At 39.3% G+C, this 22,358-nt stretch overlaps 1 protein-coding gene across 2 annotated transcripts; it reads left to right on the top strand.

Moving 5' to 3' along the window:
- The first annotated feature begins 18,671 nt into the window (after positions 1-18,671).
- On the top strand, positions 18,672-21,500 carry atp5mc3a (ATP synthase membrane subunit c locus 3a). Of its 2 annotated transcripts, none has more exons than XM_010737779.3 (5): positions 18,672-18,781; positions 18,976-19,082; positions 20,177-20,251; positions 20,634-20,824; positions 20,923-21,500. In XM_010737779.3, exons 2-5 carry the CDS (start codon positions 19,044-19,046, stop codon positions 21,035-21,037), a joined length of 420 nt encoding a protein of 139 aa, XP_010736081.1. In that variant the 5' UTR covers positions 18,672-18,781; positions 18,976-19,043; the 3' UTR covers positions 21,038-21,500. The 2 variants fall into 2 exon arrangements, with proteins under 2 accessions (XP_010736081.1, XP_027147129.1); XM_027291328.1 differs by having other exon boundaries at positions 18,765-18,858.
- The last annotated feature ends 858 nt before the right edge of the window (positions 21,501-22,358 follow it).

The following is a 22,358-nucleotide window of genomic DNA, read 5'->3' as shown; positions in this document are numbered from 1 at the left end:
ACCAGAACTGCCTTTTATTCCCTAGCAGCTCCCGAAGAGATTTTCTCAATTCCCTTCTTTCATTTTCACTAAAACAAAAAATAAACGCGGTGTGATGTTAGTGTTGTAACAATAAATGAATGCATTACTATCATGAAACCGGGACAAAAGCTATAAACGTTGCTCCCTCTAAATGTGTCCAAAAAAGAAAAATTACCTTGCCCATTTTCTCAATCCATTTTATGGATTTAAAACAAAATTATACAGGTTTCTGGAAATTTGGTTTTAAGAAAAGGTGATATGCAGTTACATACAGATTGTGCAACAGAAACTGGATAAAATAATCCACTTTTTTAAAAACTATTTTTACGTATGGTCAGCTACGTGTACGTGAGATTGTGTAAACAGGTAAACGTGACAGAATACAAAATACTCAAGTAAAACACTGGCATTAGCATTAGCGTCGTCTTCATAACAACACATTTATAAAATCTTTGAATCTCCTGGCTACATCATTTTAAACACTGACATGTTTTCAGATGCTAAACTTCTAATCGTTCAGGAAGCGTCGAGTTCGAGCATTTAGTTAAGTTAGCATGTAGCTACCTACAGAGATTTTTACTGTCAAGTTGCACAATTAGTAAAGACAATACTTTTGGTCTGTAGAACTTAACCAGTCTCTGTTATTTCCAAACTGTTCAAGTCCACAGACAAACCAACAAAAAAAAAAAGATATTGTCCTCTTTAAGAAAAAGGTACCAATGCAACAATATTTAGACTGTTCATTTAGAAAATGTTACTTCAAAGACAACCAATTTAAGAAAAAATATCTCATTACATTATAAAATAACTGAAGAAAGTTCTGCAGTGTTATGTAACATGAATTTATAACTTAAACTGTAAAACTACTAAACTCACCTTGGCCACCTTAACTGCTGCACGACCACCAGGAGTGGACAAAGAAGGCTAATGGAAACACTACACAGTGATGAACAGTTATTGTTGTAATCTTACAATTTGAGATGTGCGGCTACTGGGCTACTGATTCTGAATCCACTATTCAATCTGTTTATAGTTTTAATTTCTTATGGAAGCATCCTGAGTGAACAGCACCGACACCCCAGGGTGCACCTAGCACTTCAAAATATCCTCATATTCTCTGTCTAATATGAAACCATACAGCACTAATTATCAGTGCTAATGACTACTGCTCAATGGCTGCTCACCATCACAGACCCTGCATCCTTTTCTCAGTAAACCTGTTCATAAATAAGTTCAGACAATAATCTCTTTACAGCGGGTTATACATCACATCGCATACATTTTTTTAAAGACAAATAGCAACCCTGTCAAATATGCAGTGTTGGGGAAGCTACCAGCTTTGCAAGCTACCAATTACTTCAGGCTGGAAGAAGTTGAAATACAGCAAAGCTACTCTAGGGGGAATCTAGTTCGGTTAAATAACGCTACTTAGAAAATGTATCAAACCACTTTGTAAAAAATGAACAAACAGATAATGCACAATTCTAACAAAATACAATACAAAAGAGTCATATTCCAGCTGTTGCAACAAAAAAAAATGTACCCACTTGTTCACAGATGATACATAAACCAAAAAAAAATAAAAAATACCCCGCTGTTCACGTTGCTGTTGTATATAACGTCCATCAGTCAGACACCTGCTTCCCAGAAACCAGAGTCCAGGTGGGTTTGGTTACTTTGGTTAGGCAGGTAACTTGTAAAAAATGGCATGCAACAATATCACAGAACGATAAAAAAGAAATAATCAGTGCTAAAATACTCAAGTTTAGTTAAAAAATTTTAAACATTAAAAACTATAATAAAGAGAGAAATCTTAGAGAAGCAGTGGTAAAATAAAAAATAATAAAACTATTATCCCTTCCCCTCAAGGGTTCAAATTTGTTTCAGTTGTTAACTATACAAAAATACCAGCAAGCTACTGCAAAATATAGTGAACCCACTGGTTTATTCACATGTAGTCACTACTCCCCAACACTGCAGACTAAAGAACTTTAAGTCTATTAAGTTATTAGTTACTATAAATGTGTGTTACAGACAATTTCAGTTATTTTGTCTTCACATGGTTAACCTGATTTTTTTCTCAGTGGCACTTTCTCTTGGCTTCCATTTAGCCACGTGAGCAAATCTTACCCTGTAACACCAAATTATTTAAATCAACACTAGGCTAAATCTAGGACCATGTCTATGAAAACCAACCGGAGTTACTGCAACACTAAGCCTAATCCATATCTGTGGACGCCAGTGGCCCACTTATAACTTAAATGACTAGTTTAGTTAACCTTCCTGTTTAAGTCTAACATATTGTTATGACAGCAATAGTGCACTGCATAATTTCCATGGCATTAGCATCAGTCATCGGCCCGCCTGCTATAAATACACCTGACAGCAGAACTGTTTCGGAAGTGTTCTTCGCAGGATAGTGCACAGGACTCCAGAGGTGAGGTACTTTGATAGTACAGCTCATGAAATATTTGCTGACTTCTATCACCTATGGGACTACTGTTCTGATGGAGCCAATGATATGTGCCCCTATTAGTCTCTAAGGAGTTTTCCTAGCCCACTTTCACCCGATCCGTGCCAATTAAGTAGCAGAATTATGTATATTAGTTGGAGTCACTTGTACTTCCACGCAAAGGAATGCATATAGGGAAGGATGACAGAGGGATACCGTTGAATAATTAGAGTGAATTTTCAGAGCCCTGGAAACTCAATCATACGCTGCCATATGCTAACTATTTTTAACCTATTCTTTCCTCCTCTTCTCCCCTCTCTTTTTTCTCTTTCCGTCATATATATATTCCACTGCAGAAACGAAGAACAGAGTCTGTCTGCGCTGCTGTTACTGTTACTTTGCCTAAATTAATTGTTTAAAAGTCCACATGACAACCGGGGAGGTTGTTGGGGTAAGAACAGACGCTGTAATAAAAAGCTTTTTTGAAAATTTCTAAAAAGTCGTAACTCACACTTTCTTAAAATAAACTTGTTTTTAATCATTTGTGGCTACGAAGAACGACTTTCATTCTCACGTCTAATTCTCATTTTCCCTCCATCAGTGATAAACAAGTAAATGGATCTCAAAAGCCACGCATGAAAACACATTAATTGAGCTCCTCAGACTTTCTGTAAACTCATTATGTCATGCTTGACTTGTCATCCATACAATGCTCACAGCAATGCCTCTTCAGTCTTCTTTATGGAGCCGGGTGGTTTGTGGAAATATGGAGTGTCAGAAGCAGACCTCTAATCCTCACAGACACTTCCCACAGTCATCAGTATTCTAATGACTCACCACCGCCGTCCCAGAGTGTTTATTTTTAGAGATAGAGAGATTGATGAGATGCTTATATCATCCTTAACCACCAACTAATTAACTAATTAGGACATTCAAATGAAGACTTGCTCTGGATAATGCAGCGTGGCTTTGGCATGGGCAAACAGCTCTTGATTCTAAGTGCTTGACTCAGCTTCGGGGAGGTTTGGCATCACAGTCTCTTGCTTGTGGTTCGTGTTCGCCTCATTGGTGCCAAATAGTTCTGTTACATTATTGATGAGGACGGATATTGATCAGACAAAATGATGCTGCATTGGATGACTGCAGTGACACCGACACCGGTATCTACTTAACTTCTTTATATTCATAGATTCATAGACTAATCAGAGCCAGTGTTCCTCCTTATGGTTTGTCATACAGGGGTACATTAAGAGGCCTCTTGTAGATCAATGATTTGTCCACAAAGCGCATCAATCCACTGCCTTCGTTCTTTTATTGTTGAAGATTTCCAATGATTTTCAGTCACGCTTCACTTAGGCTGACTTTGAACTTTGAACTTCTCTTGCTTCAGGAGGAGGAAGGCCTTGAAGGGTTGCCATGGCAAAGATCTCGCGGTCTGTATTATATTTATTTATTTTAAACCATCGACTCATTCACCCTTTCACCTTGTTCTCACCATGTTTGGACGCTCTCTGGTCAGAAGTGTATCATTATCCATCTCTTTGCACTGATTGTTTGCCCACCAGGTGTAATGTGTCAGCATTCTGTCTGACTTTAATTGGAAAGAGATGTGGATGATGGCTTATTGCTGCTGTAAGTCAGCTCCTTAAAAAGGGCTAACGTGCAGCTGTGAGCCACAGTCTTCCTAACGTGAAATGATGCACCTCATTCTCAGCTTGTTTTTGTGTTCAATTTGTAATTTGTAAAATGCTTCTGACACTAACATCCGAGGGTTTAATCCCACATGGCTCTATTTTAAAGGTTAATAATCCTTTTAATTAAAGGATAAGCCGTGGTATTGAACACAAAATGTAATCACCAAAGGATTACCAGAGAGATGAATATAGCCATAGCAATTAGTCCAATAATTAAGGTTTTAGTGCTGGACAGAGATGAGAGAGCTCTGGTGATGTGTCATAAAATTCATAGAGTTGTTAGGCGGCCGCGAATATGTTGGTTGCAGCTTTACAGCAGCGCGCCTGCATGTGCACTCGGGGTGGTGGTGAAACATGGCGTCCCAGTGGATAGAGCCGCAACAGCTGTTCTTGCCCGAGCCTGGTGTTTCGCACAATATGATCGCTCCATCAGCAAAGCCCCCTTCTCCAAACAGCCGCATCTGCATTCATCAAACACACTTATCAATAAACACGGGGCCGCACAACAAATAAATGATCTCTGAGAGGGAACATAACAGCAAGCCTGGAAAAAAATGTCAGCCGTACACTTTAATCACTGATGTTGTTAATCAATAAAACAGCTTCATATCTTTTAATTAAAGTTTTATTCGCAGCAAATGTTCGCCGAATCTGTCTGCGTGTCTTTCGCTTTTTTTCATTAATGGAGCCAGTCGAGGCTGGGGAATGGAGGTGGCAGCTGCTGATGACCAGTCACGATGGGGCACTTGTGTTTGTAATTGCATTTTGTCACCTACAGAGGGTGTTAAGAATCCTTGTTAAAAGCTGGGGGAAATCTCACAGTAACAATTATTGTAGAGCAAATTACCAGGTAGGCAATATCTAAGCTGTCAGGAAAGGTTAGGAGAAATGAGAGGAAGAAGATGGACTATTCAGACATTCATCATGGCCATAGTTGCCACTTCCAAATTGAAAAATTGGAAGGAATGCATCCTTCATTTTCTCGAAATTTGAATGAGTTAGTTCTGATTATTGCAGTGATTGACAGAAAGGCCTGGATAAATAAATAGGAGGGTAATTCATTTCTGCGCTTGTGTCTCAGATCCATTCCCACATATCACTTCTCCGTGATTTGGCGTTAACAATAAATGATGCACGATACGTGGCCGCAAGTGTGTGTGTGTGTGTGTCAGGATCGGGCTGCCCACATGAACATGTATGTGAACAGGCACATGAACATGTATTAATAAATGTAATCTGGCCTTGGGTGGATGGTGTTGGGCGGATTTCTTCGTTGGCACTGGCTGCAGTGGTACCATTGCACAGCGTTGCCACATGAGAGTTTCACTCCACCATCTGTCTCTTTTAACTCTGTATATTACATTTATACCACGCGCTTGGAAATGTAGCTTCCTCGTTTTAATGGGAATGTGAGGCAACCGTAAAATAAATATTCTCTCTTTCCTCTGGCAAACGCGGCGTCGCTGGAGCCAAAAGCATCGTCCGTGTTCATTTGCAACAGCATTGTCCTTTGAATTCCATTTATGGCGAGCTATAAATTGAATTATTGAAAAGCTATTGTTTGTTGCATGAAATCAGTGAAGCAGTAAAGGGGTTAAAGTCAAAGAGTCATAAAAACAATAAGCAAGGGTGTGAAAAAAATCTACTCCAATCAGGATTGGGTCAATATTTACCCCCTCACCATATCACAAGATTTAATAGGACATGCTCCATGTGTATTTATAGATTGCAGACATCTGCTGAAAATGGGAAAAGGTTTAGGCGTTATTGATTCTGGATTTTAAAAGTTTTACCCAGTAACACATAGGTAACTTTAAGTTTTGGGGGGGGGGAGATATATTTTGGGACATGATCTAGTTTGGTAGAAAAAGTAGGCCTGAGTCTTAGAAAAACTTCTGCTAGTCCTGTGGGTACAGTGGACGGGCTGAGCTTTACCTGCTGTGTGTCAGCTTGAAGTTTGAGTAATTAAATCCCTCTCTCGTTCATCTTACAGCATGTTTTAACACGTTTGCTTTAGCTCTATGTACAGTGCAGAGCTAAAACAGTTATTTTCATAATCAGTTACTTGCAAAAAATGGCAATAAATCGGGTTTTCAAATTTGGATATTTGCAGATTTTCTTTGTCTTCTTTGATATTAAATGAATGTTTTCTGGTTTTGGACTAAGAAATTTGAAGATGTCAACTTGGCCTTTGGGAAATTGTTATCGCCATCTTTTGTCCTATTCTCTGAAACAATTAATCGATAATGAAAATAATCGTTAGTTGCAGCCCCTGCCGCAGTATATTCCCCTGTTAAGCTGCTAAGAAATATCTCACATAGGACCCCCCCCTTGCCTATGCTCTAATCACAGTGTCTCTGTTTAGCCATTTGCAAGCTGTGACCATTGTTGATTCAAGGTGAGACCTGATATTATTGCCATGCAGGCTTGTGTTTTTATTGTTGTTATTTTCAAGAATGGGCCCATTTTGTCATTTAATTGAGGCTCATGGGCTCGGCTGTGAAACGGCACACGGGGGAATAAGACGTCAAGTGGCTGAATTTCCACAGCCATTAACTGTTCCACACTCAATTAGAATGCATAGGATCCTGACATTTCATAACTTATGGGTCTCCAGGCTGATATAACCCCCCCCCCCTCGCTATAAAAGACGCCACATTCTGAAGACACAGAGCCAGATACTTACATCCTCTTTGAGATTTAAGCGGTCGCTTTGTGAAATTTTAGCAGTGCAAAAATCAAAGCATGTGATAAAAAAGAAATAAATAAATAACTCGCGGAGGCTCCGTGTTATTGCTTCTGTTTCTGTGTTAGTGTGGCGTAAACATATCGTGCATGCTTTGGCACAGAGCATGCCACGACATTACAACTACATCTTCTCTTAAGTGTCAGCTAAATTCAGTTTCACGGAAGCATCCTCATGTTTCAGTGTGTGATAAATCACATCGCGCACCAGAAATAACAAGAACGCAGGAAACATGTATGACGCCGTTGTGATACGACATAAATATAAAGTATGAACAGCAGCAAATTGAGCCGCTTAATAAAAAACTAAAGGATTTGTTGTGCTGCTGTGAGCCGTCTTGGGAAAAGGTGATCCTGACAATCAAAATTATGATGATAGAAATGTACTTTGATTGCTATTTAATTTTCTTTGGTGATCTCTCACCACCACTATAACTCAGTCTGAAAACAGACAGGTCCTATTTGCCAGGTAATTAATAACAGACCGCTGAGGCACGATTTAGCTATTATTTCTAATATGTTGTGTGATTGTAAAAAGCACCTTTTCCAACAGTACGATTGCATTCATTTATATCTTGTTATTTTGTAAATGCTTTTCCAGAGCTTTAATTTATACAAAGTGAAGGCAAATTTTCAGCACAACCATCAGTAATCCAATTTAAAAAAGAATCTGCTGCTATCTGAAGGGTTACCAATTAATTCAAATTGATTGCCTGTATAATTTAGTACATTACAAAGAGCAGTATTAAGTTTTCATTATGCTGGGCATGGCTGTTTGCTCCGTTGAGGTTTTCGACTTATTTTTCATCATAACACTTTAGAATAAGAAACCCTGTCTGATCCTTAATCACTCAAATCATGAATACCGGCGTGTAATGTAGAGGTGATGAGTTTTAAGAGAGTCACTCCTAATCATAAAGTACCTAACGTGGATTAGGTGCAGAGCCGAGAAATTGAAGTCAGAGGTTGGGCGATAGATTACGCTTTCTTGGGGGTTCTCCGTTGGTGGCAAACCAATAAAGTTAAAATAGGTGAGGCCCTCTGCCATGAACAACAAAGCTCCATCAGCCGTGCCTCCAAGGTGGAGCCTCCTGTAGGTCACCGCTGCTGTGACTCTCGACAATATGACAGTTTAACGACAACAGGTTGAGCCCTGCACTTTCGGCCGCCCACAATCTCAATTATGTCTGTCTTAATGTACACTGAACAGCTACAATCGCAGGGCCATGGACAGGGTAAACACACTTGCAGGAAGCAGACTAGTGACAGGATAATAAAGTGCCATGATTGATTCAGCTTGCTGTGTGCCAGATCGGTTTATTGTGTGGGAGGAGTGGTACCAGATTGTGTAGGATTCTGTGGTGAGCTATCTGTTGTCTTGATTGAAGATTGTGGCAGGCTGAGTGGTGATATGTAAATGTTGTGGTTTCATATAACTGTTGTGCTGTATGTTTTTTCCATTTAATAAAAATGAACAGTACCACAATGATCTAGGTAGATTCTAAAAATGTAATCTTCTAAAAACCTTAATCTGCGAAGTAACTAGTTGTTGTATAGCTGTGAAAGAAATGTCTCATGTACAATATATTAGGGCTGCAACTAACTAACTTTAATCTGATTATTTTCTCAATTATTTGTTTGTTGTTGGGCATTAAAATATCAGTAAAAGTGAAAAATACTCATCACAATTTCCTTGTATCTGTCCAAAAGTCCTAAACTCAAAAATATTCACTCTATTATCATATATGACATACAAAAGTCTCCCTTTTATAAGTTGGAACCAGTAAAACTTGGCATGTTTGGTGTCACTTGTCAATCAATTAATTGTTTTACCTCTTCAACATTTCCCTCTGAAATGAAGTGCAAGTATAAAGTAGCATAAATACTCAAGTAAAGTACCAATACATCAAATTTGTACTAAAGTACAGGACTGTAAACTTGTTTGTTTTCTTCAGGTCTGCTCCCTTTTTGTTTCCACAATAGGATTTTATGCCAAAATTCATTAGTCCTAGAAAGGGTTCAGAAAAATCTGTTACCTGGCTGATATGTTACCAGCAGCGACTGTTTGTCTGTGCTTGTACATTGGAAAGAGAGTTAATGCATATTAATGGGACCTATAAAAGCAACTAATTGAGCATTCCGGATCTTGCTGAGTTGGGGATCTGTGAGTGACATTGTGCAGCACCAGGACCTCCACCAGACTGCCTTTATTAGCTCTCTGAACTGGGATGTAGGTCAGGCCATTAAAAGCAGGAAGGGCTCTTTCACTAAATATTGTTGTGACAGCCTCATATTTGACACCCCAATCTGTGAGCGGTGCTTAGGAGACATTTGCAGCAGCCGCGCGGTTTAGAGCAGGTCTAAGTAAGGAGACGTTGTATAATGGATTGCCGCTCCAAAAAGTTAATCCTAGTTTAAGGCAATTTAATTGAACACAATAAAATGCAGCCATATGCGTCCCATAAAAATCAACAGCGTTCCATATGAGTGCTAAGTAAACATGCCTTGAATATCAGCTTATGTGTAACAAGTCTCATATCCAGCGTTGGCAATGCAATTTTGTTAATGACTGAAACAAAGCATGTGTTTATTTTTTGCTTGCGTGGCGAATATTTTTTGGGGGGGGGGGGTGTTTAAGGGTGACATGATGATGGGAAATAAGCTTAAGAGTTGAATATTATGAACCCATTATTATTTAAAATATAGAAGAAACCTTTGAGAGGCTCCAAAATCAGGTTTACACGGATTTAAATCGAAAGCATTAGAGCCAAGAGCTACGACTGAAATAAACCAAACTAGACAGAACACCAACCTAAATCACCATCTAAAGCAGTAAGTAGTAGGGCAATAATATTTCAATAGGGGGCAGCACACTGCCATTACAGATTGGCCTTTAAATCATATTTAATTGCTCTTTTGTGTACTAGTCTGTAACTGCAATTTGACTGGAGCTTGATATGCACGTTCTTCTAATCTACAGTGTGCACCATATACTGTCTGTCTATCAAATCCACCCTCCATATGCCGTCCTTAACAACCTTCTGTCTGCTAAAACTAACGTGCATGTCTTTGTTAGGTGTGATAATAAAAACAGACAACAGTACATCCCAGTAATGGACAGCAGTATGAGGTCAAGCAGATCCCGCTAAAGTGGCGGGCTCCTTTTCTTTTTCCTGTCATCAGCTTTGGGTGGCTTTTCTTTTCTTTTTTTTCTTTTCTTTTCTTTTTTTTTTCTCACTAAAGTGTCATAAGCCATTTGATTGTAAATCTCGGTGACCTTGAAGTCACTAGAAAAAGCGCAGATCCGTAAACCAATCATCGCACGGCTGCCCCTGTCAGCCACGCTCCTGTTCACACAGTCACTGCCTGAATTTCCTGATGTTAAACAGAGGAAGGAAAGAGGAATAAAGCTCAGTTCACACTAGTGTTTGTGTCAGTTTTAAACTTTATTAAAAAAAAGTATTAGCATTTTAGGGGCTGCTGTTAAGGAATTATTTAGCAAGATCGCTCCGTTGAGTTGAACATTCCTAAGCATAGGGCATCCACTGGATTTAGAGGTGTTACAGACTTAGCTAAAAAGTCAGGATAAAGACTAATGATACTGCAAGCCTCAGCATTTCTTAGACCACTTCCAACTGCTCTGCTCACCAGCAGCACAAAGATCAGTGTTATTATGGATTTGTTGAAAAATCAATTTTGCAAATGCTAATGTCCTTTAAATCTTTCCGAGATAAAGAACGCCCGGTGCATTTCTGTGGGATGATTTCCAGCGGTATCAGTGATCTGCCTGTCTACTCCTACTGTGGATTATTGGACCAGCTGCTTGAAGGCTGTCTACACTCTCAGTGAAAAAGGGTTTCTCGGGTTCTCCGCGTGACCCGCACAGGTTAAAGAATCTTGTTTTTCTTTAAAGATTTCACAAGCCGAGTCTCTGCAGAGCTTTGGTTTGTGTGCAGGTCTTTAAAACAAGTGACCTGGATTCAGTTTCCACCACCTGTTCTCCATTTTGCTCAGGGAATAAAACTGCAAGTGTCATCATGGTGTATGATAATCGCTGTTGTAATTATCAACTGCGCCACCCAGGAGAAATGGCACCATCACACTTTTTAGATTCTCGTGTTCATTTAATTATCATCTAAACTGAGTCACCTATTCCTGCTACATGTTGCCTCTGAGCCATCGGAAAGTTTTTAAATGCTCAAATAATATAGGCCATAAAGTACAATAAATAACACTTGAATCAGTAGTATTACTTATTAGACATCAGCAAAAGTTCCTCTCATAACCCACAGAGCAGTCTTTGAAAGTGATGTAGCCTACTGCTCTATGCAAATTACACTCGCAAGTTTCTGAGTCTTAAGTCTGCTGTACATTTCTGGGAATTTTATAATAAGAACAAGTAGCTCAAAGTACCACCATTAAACATCAGAGAGAGAGAGAGAGAGAGACTGTTAATGTCTCTCAGCACCGAACCCCACAGAGTCTACTGTCACCTGAACTCTGATTCTACTGTGGTATTTATTAATGTTGGGTCTTAAACCTTAAACTCCCATCAGGACCTCAGTGATCTGAATTACCACCGTGTCTTTCAAGCTATAGGGGAGATTATGTTTTAACCATCCATGAAGGAAAATGTAACTGGAACAACTGGAGACAGAAAAACTAATCAACATAGTTCTCTAAACGGGGTACACTTAGTTTTTGCACCACTAAAGTTAGTGTATATGTGGGTGATGATGGCTTAGTGTGAGTGAATTGTGTGTTTGTTTATATGTAATTTGTTCTGAGGTCTCTTTTTTTCAAAAGAAATCTTGATTTCGGTGAAGCATAAATGAATCTTAACTAACTACATAAGTGGAAATGGGGCTATTAGTCTTCTATGCTTTTGTACTTAAAGATAATACTAGTATCGTTAAACTAGGATGCATCAGTATTGGGTGAAAAAATGTTGATTATTGATGATTATTCTCCATAGTTCAGTCCTTCATGTTTATATTACCAAAACAGTCAACAGGTGTTGTAGTTAGACTTCTTTTCATTGTGTCCTGACAATCAGATCTAACGTTTGCATGAAATTCCAGTCAGATGTTTCCATCTGATTCATCTATTATACTATTTATTATCTATTATTAAGAGAGGGAACTGCCTTAAGCGATGTACGGGAGAGCATGAAATCAAATGTAGAACGCAGATGAACTGTAGCCCTAAAGCCTGTGTATCCTTGGTCCTGACAAAGAAAGGAGTCTCGGTAGTTTCATGCAGCATCCAGAAATGGAGATTAGCATGGAGCCATCAGCAGCGCTGCAGTCCCTCCCTACCCTGCTTCTCCTGTCAGACCGCCTCCTCCCTGCTTGTCAGATGCTCCGACGAGGAGCTGTAAAAACCTTTTCCCCTCTCCTTAACAACTGCAAAACAACACGCACACACCCTGGCTGAGGTGCCTGCTTTTCTGAGGCCTCTGACAGGACGTGCTGCAGGCACAAATTGTAATTCATAAAGGTTAAGGGGGTCAATGCCTTTTATTACCAGTCTGAGTGCATCCAGCTTGATGGGGCGGGCATGCAAATGGAATGTCTCACTGTTCTATGCAACTCAGACAGCGAGTGCGTGCGTGCCTCTGAATGGGAGGAAGTAGAAGGTGGGTAAAGGGTGGTGGGGGGTGCGTGAGATCTGCTGCTCTCTCCACCTTCCACAGCCGTGTAGGACCACACAGCCGCTGCCCGGTTAATTAGACAGTATGACATTGACCCCAGGTAGTTAACGGCCACTTTGATATGTGCCGTCCTGCAATTAATATATTGTAAATCCTCATGTTTTATCATACGGTCAGCTCTGACCTATAAGTGGCTGCATTACACTTGGGCTAACAATACATTCTTACATTTTACATTTGCGTGAACAGAAATACAATATCAGCAGAGTGGAATTAAAGGTCTGTCATATGATAGTTTTGCTTTCAAAGCTCTCTCTTTCTGTTATTAACAGGAATATTAAGAGGTTTAGACCAAATCCAGCTACAGTATCACAATAATCAGATAAAAGAGTTGTATCTTTGGGATAGTTCTTTAAGTGTCTATCAAAAACTGAACATATACTGTCCTACTTCTTCTACCAGTCAATTTTAGAACAATGTTGTCGTGCAAAGTCGATGTTTCTTGTCTCTTTTGTGCAGTTACCGTGACCCTGGCAACAAAGGCTATGATCACATTAGACCCTATTGCACCCTCTGCTGGACCTTTACTGAAATTACCTTCTTCTTGGATGATAACATGTTCAAGCTCTTAGTCTCAGGCCGGACTTCACATATAATGATGCAGTAACAGGTTTGTAACTTCATGATAGGAACCTAACAGGACATGGGGCAGATGGACCACATTATTTTTGTTTCTGGTGTTAGGATACAAAAGTTTGGTTTGAGAATTGTAGCAATCAGTGAAATCGACCTTTGAAAAGGAGCAACCGGGCATAACTCCACTAACAGACTCTACTAAAAGAATAAAACTAAATGAAACACAACAAGACCAAATACAATTAATACAACAGAATAGAGTATAGATAGAAAATATAATACAACATCTGTTCTGTGCCTTCGCTGTCCATCACTGTCTTCCTCAGCATCTCTGGTACAAGCGTGATCTACTGACTCTTTCTACTCAGCGAGGTCAGGAATCCGTGGCTTTGTGTTTTTTCTGTGAAACTGGAGAGATCATACCCGAGGAGTCAGTGGGACATTCCTCCCTTAAAGCCAGCGTGCAAGCAAAGGCAGACTCCCTGTGCTCATTACCTTTCCATCACAGACCAGCTGCTGTGGAGTCATTCATCACGATTACAAATCTGCCCGGGGTTGGTAGCCTACAGCTCCACCACCAGCCTGCAGGATGCACAGACAAGTCCCTGAGCCATCAGTCCCTCAGGGCAGAGTGTTAAATTCACACCACAACAGGTGATAGTAGTGGACAGCGGCAGGCGGCTTTTGTTATGAGGGAAAAACTAATTTTGAAACACTAGTTGAAATTCTGCTTCTCCTCCTCGAGCCATTCGACGAATCTCTTTGTGCTGGTGTGATGCTAACTGCATCAAATCGACATTTAAAGTATCTTTCAAATAGGGATTTCTCATTTTTCCGGTTGCATTTTCTGCAGCACAGGAAAATGTGTCACCTCTCGGCTGTCCCTGTACACAAATACAAAGGCAAGGGAAGCACATTGTCTTTCGTAAACTAGTTAGAATCACGCAAACCTCATCTAAATTACCACAGTTTCCTGATGTGACCCTCAGCAACGCTTCAGCCAAGAATTTCCACCCTTGAAACAAACCTTCTTTCCCACAGTTGGGTCAAGGTCTACTGTCGCTGTGCAGGAATGTTTAAGAATGGATATCTTAATGTCATTGTTGACAACTTTACAGATAGATTTTTTAGCCCTTCTTAATAATAATTTAACTTTCTACCTTCTTTAAATGTGTATTTTATGAGGAAGTCTTATTTTATTATTATTAACGCTCTACATACACAAGCAATGCATCTAAACGGATACCTTTAGTTGAGTAACACAAGATTTTAAGTCATGTGATATTACATTCACTCCTTCAAATATTAAGAATGACCTCATACTAACTCAGTGCTTTGTCAGTTACTTATTATGATGAAATAAATCAAATAACCCCATAAGATTCTAATTTTCCCCTTAAATCCCCCCCTTATGTAGCCTTGAAGTTGGACAAATAATTTTATTCAACACTCTCTGACAGTGTTTCATTCATATTTTCTGTATTGGTCTGTTTAAACTCTACATAGAAGCTATTGTATATGGTATTTATTTACACTGTCTGACCCAAGATTCAGCATTCCCCCTAATGGCATTATTTTAGATGTCTTGTGTGTCTTTAGCCTCACATATCTGCTGTCCACAGACACTAAAATCTCCACTAGAACTTCAAATAAAGTTAAGCTGATCCAAAACACACATCCAGCTCATCCTGGGACCCGGCCTTACAAAACAAACTTTATTCCGCCATGTGGGACTCCAAATGAATCCACAGCAGTCTAGTTTGAAGCCTCCGTGGAGCTATTTCAGATGTTAGTGCACACAGGGTCAAAGCTAAACCTGTCTAAAGCTGGATTACCAACATGCCCCAGGGGCCCAGACACTCATAGGCCCCAGACGTAAGAGGGTTCATTGTGTGTCAGATGATTTGTAGTAGTTTGATTAAATGCAAATTTTGCTTGTAAGTATGCATCACTAATACACAGTTGTGAGGAGGGGCTGGGCTGGCATTCAGCTGCAGAAGAGAGAGGGAGAGAGAGAGAGAGAGAGAGAGAGAGAGAGAGGTGTGGTGATGCCTCAGGAGAGCAGATCCAGGTGAGCTGATTGACACAGCTGGAGCTCAATGTCTAATCACTCTGTCCTTTTTCATCAGACACACAGAAGCTAAGTGGATGTGCCCTCCAGTTTAAGTTGAAATTTTGTTACAGAACTGATTACGCCTGGAGGACATATGCACATGAAGGACATTTATTTACTGTATTAAACTGTGTCTGCAAAGTGTGAATAAAAGTATTGCTATCTAATCAGACTGTAACTATACTGTGATCCCACAGTGGCAGCAAAACCTGACACAACAATATCAAATGAAATGATCATTAGCCAGAATTGATGAGGCTGGCGATATTCTAGATTTTTATTATCAACAAATCCCATGAAAAGAGTGATGAGGCAGTGTTGAGGTCTGTGGCAATCAGTACCGGGCCCACTTGTTTCTTCTAAAGGAATCTTTAACAAGGCTGAGTGATTTTAGAAAACTGTTGGGCACTGCAGTGTTCAGGTCACGCCACTTAAATAAGAGTAAGTAATGTATTTTTTGGGCACTTGTTTTAACTCAGTGGTTAATCCACTCATTCAATTTCAATTAAATGTTGTTTATATAGCAGTAAATCATAACAAAAGTTATCTCGTGACATTTTCCATGTAGAGCAGGTCTAAACTGACCCAACAATTCCCACCATGAGCAAACACTTGGCAGCAGTGGCAACAGGCAGAAACCTTCTGCAATAAAACAAGTCAAGTCAATGGGGTTTTATTGTTAGTTCAACCATATACACAGTACACAGTAAAGCATAGCACAGACGTACTAGAATAAAGTGCACGCACATTAGAGCACAAAATACAAAAAAGCTACATTATGTTCAGACAAAAACAATCTGACAAGAAACAGCAGATCGACAGAGCGTGACAGTGATGTGTACATGTATGTATGTGCTACACATGGATATATACAGTATGAATATATTAGGTATGTACAGTAGAGAGGTAGATTTACGAATATAGGTGCAAAGGTGCACATTGTTTTATGTTTGCAGTTATATTAACAGTATTTGTTTTACATTTTTCTGTTGTTTACCTGTCTAATAATGATATGTTTTACATTTTTCTGTTGTTTACCTGTCTAATAATGATACAATAATGAATATAGATTTTACAACCATACATTTGAATGGAGACAAGTAAAGGTCGTAGCATAGTAGTGCACAGCAGCACGCTCGACCAATCCCTGATCTAGGTGTATTGACGATCCATGAGAGCCTGTGAGGCGAGAAAGCAGAAAAACTCTAAGCTAAGTTGCTAATGTTCATTAATGGGCATCATGAGACGTTTCCCAGTAGTCTAGGCCTATAGCAGCATGATTAGGGGATGTTGCAGGACTTTATCCTCCTTTAAATTTAAATAAGGGGTCTTCAACAAGGGGTCCGTGACCCCCAGGGGGGTCCGCAGAGGTACTGCAGAGGGTCCGTCAGTTTCTGTCATAGAAAAATTGACAATTTTTACTAAAATAATTTGTCAGAATTAAAAAAAAATATAACAGAAATGCAAGCATTAATATGCAATAAAAAGCTACTTTTGACAAAAACTTACTATTATATATATTATTTGTTATTCCATTATGCCTGAATGTTTTATCAGTCATAAACACATAGGCTAATAACCCAGCATATAAATAGGTTAATAAGGTGAAATAAAAGGTGAATAAAGTGAATATAAAAGTTATTATGAGCCAGGCTTAAAATGTGACACATGTTGGGGGTCTTTGTTCTGTTTGTCTCTCGTCCAAGGGGTCCTTGGGATGAAAAAGGTTGAAGTCTCCGCTGGGTTGTCTTAAAACAGACCGTTTGTAGTCATCAGACCTTTCAGTCTTTAATGTAGCCCTGTGTTAGGCTGTAGTTAAAGTTTAGACAGGTTAAATCAATCGATGCATCTTATTTACAGCTGGAAAGTCTGCTGGAATAAATGGAACCTAACCTAACCCTACTATTTCATGATAAAATGGCTACTCTGAAAAAGGTCAATTGAAAATGTTTTTGTCAAACAAAAAAGATTTTTACTTAATTACAAATGATTGTCATAAATATGCAAACAAACAATTATATTTGTAAATGCCAAACAAAAAAAGAAACCTGGTAGTCTTATGAGAATACAAAAGATAGAACCCTCTATGCAGAATTGTGTAGTAAATAACTGTGGAGCCGGGACGCTAACATTAAAGGTTAACACAGGATACAACAATTCACGTTTTTAAGTGAGATATATTAAAAGATGAGAGGTGCACTGAAACTAAACTTCCTCAGAGTATGCCAACTTCTATTATGTACAGCCTCCAGCCTACATGTGAGTGGATGAAGGATGAATGAAGTGAATATAAAAGTTATTATAAGCCAGGCTTAAAATGTGACACTTGTAGGAGGGAGGGGGGGGGCAAGGAGTCCTTGGGCTGAAAAAGGTTGAAGACTCCTGTTTTAACCCTACACAAATCTTGTCATGTGATTTTCATTGTGTTGCTGCTGTCTGAGTTGCATGGGTCCTTGGGTAGCTTCAGACTGCTCACTGATGTCATTAATGGTATGTTTGTTTCCCTCAAGAGGCATGCGTTCGGGTTATTTTCACCCGACGTTAGTGATAGTGCCATTTTTTGTCCATCTACAGTTTATTGCAGAAACACTGTGCCTTCACCAGACATGGCTCACATGTCCGAGGAATGTGTGGACCAAAGAACAAGTTCCCAGCTCCATTCTTTGTTTTGTTAGGAAATTTCTTGTTAAGATTACCTGATTTTTCAATAATTTTGCTGCTTTTTTAAAGGGTCCCCCATGGTAACCTTTTTATTTTTATTTAATGTGATATTGTATATTGGGAAATTAAAGAAGAGTACTACAAGTGTTGTACTTTTACATAAATTGATGAAAACTGTATTTTATCCGGGATAAATAGGCCTAGTTTTGCATTTGCATTTTTGCAGTTGTGTTTTGTATTATTCTTATTTTGTCCATGTGTATGTATGGGGGAGGGGGGCTAGTTAGGATCGGTGGAGCATTGTGGTGTGCGAATGTGTGTGAATGGGTGTCTGGGTCTTTACATTGTATCATGTTTTTGTGTTCATATTTATTCCTGTACTATTGATGACCTGTTTTGTATCTCTGTTGGCAATAAGGACCACCTCGAAAATGAGATGGTACATCTCAAGGGGTTATCCTTTGAATGTAAAGTACAAATAAATAAAGTACAAAAATATTATATTGGGTAAAATATACCAGACGTTAGTGATGGTGTTCGTGTTCTGGGGTTAAACACTTCCTCAGGTCACCATTATAGTAGAAATGAACCAACTGCAGCTGCCAATATCACCAATATGACTCTATAAATAATATGAAAATAAATGTAATCACTTCACACCGTGTAAAACATGCAGTTTTGTGAATGCACAGTGTTAAATAAAGTTTCTGTGAAATGACCTCTCCTTGTCATCATCCGGGGCCTCTCCTGCGTACATCACACCGCGCATGCGCACTCCTTCCACTGTGGTTCGACCTCTGCAGTCGGTAAGTGTGTGTTTGAATGAGACTCTGCACAAATCCGCCTTCATCCTCCTTTCTAACTTCACATCGGAGGCGCACAAGTGAGGATGGCATGCAGGATGGATGTGCATGTGTACATGAGTGTGTTTATTTTGTCTGTGGGGCGTTTTCACACTGGTTTGACCTTCTTCTCCTCTGCGGGCTTTACTTCCTCACAGAGAGAGAGAGACCCGGTCTAAGACCAGATTTGACCGAACCGGTTAAAACTACCTGAAGAAAGCTGAAGATGTACGCCTGTGCAAAGTTCGTCTCCACGCCGGCTCTGGTGAGTTTTCCTCGGTGTGTGTTTGGTGATTTAAACCCGGTGGGCCTCTGGTTGAACTTGACTGCTAACAAGGGTATCTGCAGCACAGGCCAACAAGCCTGCAGGCCACTGCTGAAAGCACATAATATAAGACATAACAGACAGTTTGCACGGTGCTAACCCAGCTCTGATGTTAAAGTTAGTAATGTGCATGTTGGTTATCTTCAAATATCTGCCACGGTGCCTTTGCCTCAGCTGTCAGCGGACATTTTTAATACTGGCTCCAAGCTAAGGTCATTGCAAAGCCTGAGTGTGTGTGTGCAGAGTTCACCTGCACACACAGGACTGTGCTGTGCATGCAGACATAACCACCGTGTCCTTTTTGAGCACTGTCAGATCCCAAATCCACTAAAACCTGAGCGGACAGTCGCTTCTCCAAGGTCACATTTCTGTTTCTTCCAGCTCTAGCAGGTTAAATCAGATCAGATTAGATTAGATTTTATTCATCCCACCACGGGGAAATTTACAGTTACAGCAGCAGAGGAAAGTGTAGCATACACTACAGAATTAGAAAAAAAGTAGAAAAGGCAAAAAAACACTAAACAGACAGAAATATCTATAACCTACAAAAAACACAAAAAACAGTCAACCTTCAAAACAGACAAGTACTGAGGATAAAAGTGGCATGATATATAAAAAGAGTATTGTAATGTAAAGTGACCATAGTGTAAGAAAGATTGCAAAGAAAGTGACCATGATACAAATATTACAAAAGTAAGTGACCATAATATAAATAATAAATGCAAGCTATGAATGAACTACAACAATAAGGTTGTTTCTGTGCACGCTTGCTGTCACAGATTATATCTAACAATTAAAAACTTGAAACGTTATGAGTGACTTTGACAGCGCACACTGTGCTCAGATCTTTTTAAAGGCCACAGGTCACAGAGTGTGCACACACAAAGTGACATTCAAGCCGCCCTCCACCTGCACGTGTGCCTGCAGACTAGTAGGAGTAGCTACCGACCGACCGACTGACAATATGCTTTGTGTTGTTGAGCCTCTGTGTGTTTGTGTATAACAGAATTTGTACTGTTGTGCTGTTGCTGCAGGTCCGTGCTGGTTCCCGGGCTCTTTACAGACCCCTCTCTGCCTCTGTGCTGTCCAGGCCTGAGCTCAAAACAGAGGTAAGAAGAAATACAGGCTTTCAACTGTGACTGCAGCTGTCATATTACCACATAATTACCTGGTTATGGACTAATTTTGACTAATTTATTCTAGTAATTAACTTTTTTGTAACATGTCAAATGATAACCAAATCACAGATGTTAAGACCACTACTGATTCTTTCAGACTTCTAATCAATAGCCAAATAACTGAAAAGTACAAAAATCTAACTCATTATCTGCTTTTTCTCGATTTGGTACTTGATAAAATAATTAAAAATGACAAACTGGAATGTAATAAGTTCTTACCTATCACTTATACTATTTGTTTCAGTAGTATGTGTCATGTCTTTTTGGTTTTAAAGGTAAAAGCTTACATTTTTTTTGTCTTTTCTTGCTCCAGAGCAGTGTTGCTGTGATGCCACAGAGCCCTCTTACTCAGGTCACACTGAGGGGCTTCCAGACCAGTGCTATCAGCAGGGACATCGACACCGCTGCCAAGTTTATTGGAGCTGGAGCTGCCACAGTCGGAGTAGCTGGATCCGGAGCTGGAATTGGGACAGTGTTTGGCAGTCTCATCATCGGCTACGCTAGGTTTGTTTTTCATTTAAATTCACATAGATTCATAGATTTCTGGTTCATGCTTTTTATTTATTTTTAATGCTAATTTCTGGTTTGTTCTTGTTTTGCAGGAACCCATCTCTGAAGCAGCAGCTGTTCTCATATGCCATCCTTGGATTTGCCCTGTCTGAAGCTATGGGACTGTTCTGTTTGATGGTTGCTTTCCTTATCCTGTTTGCTATGTAAAACTCTGCTGTCATACAACACTTTCATTACAGATGTGACTACATATTTTATTGTGGCTACCAAAATTGTTCCGTGTTGGTGTCATGGAAATGTACATTTTCAAATCTTTCAGACACTGTCTAAGTACGAAAAACATGTATTGTACAAATGTAAGAAATTACGTGATTAAAATACATGTATTTGACTATTTAACGACGGCAGTAACTTTAATGTCTGGAATATCATGCTAGCGCAACAGAAAGCAGTCAGCTTTTCATGAGCGTCATCTTTTCTGTGAAGCCGCTGCAAAGACATGCCATGAATCAGCCTTGTTTTCTCAGCATACCACATCCAAGCTTTTTAGGGTCCACCTTAATGAATTTTTGGTTCAGCTGCAGTTAACTGGTACTGTAATTAGGCAGCAAGTGAGTGCTTGCTTTTGTAAATGGCAATAAATAAATCTAGATGATTTAATTGAGCTATATATTGGATTTTGACTTTTTTTTTTAATGGCATGAAAGTCTCCACTGGGTTGTTTCAAAACTGACCATTTGTAGTCATCAGACCTTTCGGTCTTTAATGTAGCCCTGGGTTAGGCTGTAGTTAAAGTTTAGACAGGTTAAATCAATCGATGCATCTTATTTACAGCTGGAAAAGGTCAATTGAAAATGTTTTTGTCAAACAAAGCTTCTCCAAAGTGAAGATCAGCTGATTTTCACTTAATCACAAATGATAGTCATAAATCTGCAAATAAACAATTATATTTGTAAATGCCAAACGAAAGAAACCTGGTAGCCTTATGAGAATATAAAAGATAAAACCCTCTATGCAGAATTGTGTAGTAAATAACTGTGAAGCCGGGACGCTAATGTTAAAGGTTAACACAGGATACCACAATTCACGTTTTTAAAAGATGTGAGGTGCACTGAAACTAAACTTCCTATGCAACTTCTATTATGTACAGCTTCCAGCCTACATGTGAGTGGAGGATGATGAAGGGGCATTTCACTGAAGTGTGTTCAGTAATTCAAGTGAAGAAGAAGAAGAGTTACTTTTACTTTATACTTTTATTAATTTATACTTTTATTAATCCCCCGAGGGGACCTTGGCAGTGCCCAGGAGGTGAGCTGGCACCTCTCCAGCTACCAGTCCACCACCAAATCTCTATAGACTAAGTAATAATAACTTTGATTTATAAAACATCTTTAAAAACAGAGTTTACATAATTAAAAGATAGTCATAAATAGATCAATAATAAAATTAATTAAGACAACAACAAAATAATATACAAATAATTTAATAAATAAGTATAGCAGAGCATTTATATATGTTTTAAAACTTT

This window comes from Larimichthys crocea, chromosome XVIII (genome assembly GCF_000972845.2).
Source record: "Larimichthys crocea isolate SSNF chromosome XVIII, L_crocea_2.0, whole genome shotgun sequence".
Classification (NCBI taxonomy): domain Eukaryota; kingdom Metazoa; phylum Chordata; class Actinopteri; family Sciaenidae; genus Larimichthys; species Larimichthys crocea.
This window is presented reverse-complemented; position numbering and strand designations above follow the sequence as displayed.

Coding starts and splice junctions, on each gene's coding strand:
- atp5mc3a (XM_010737779.3), top strand. CDS start 19,044: ATGTACGCCTGTGCAAAGTTCGTCTCCACGCCGGCTCTG. Junction 20,252..20,633: donor GGCCTGAGCTCAAAACAGAG/GTAAGAAGAAAT, acceptor TTCTTGCTCCAG/AGCAGTGTTGCTGTGATGCC. Junction 20,825..20,922: donor CTCATCATCGGCTACGCTAG/GTTTGTTTTTCA, acceptor CTTGTTTTGCAG/GAACCCATCTCTGAAGCAGC.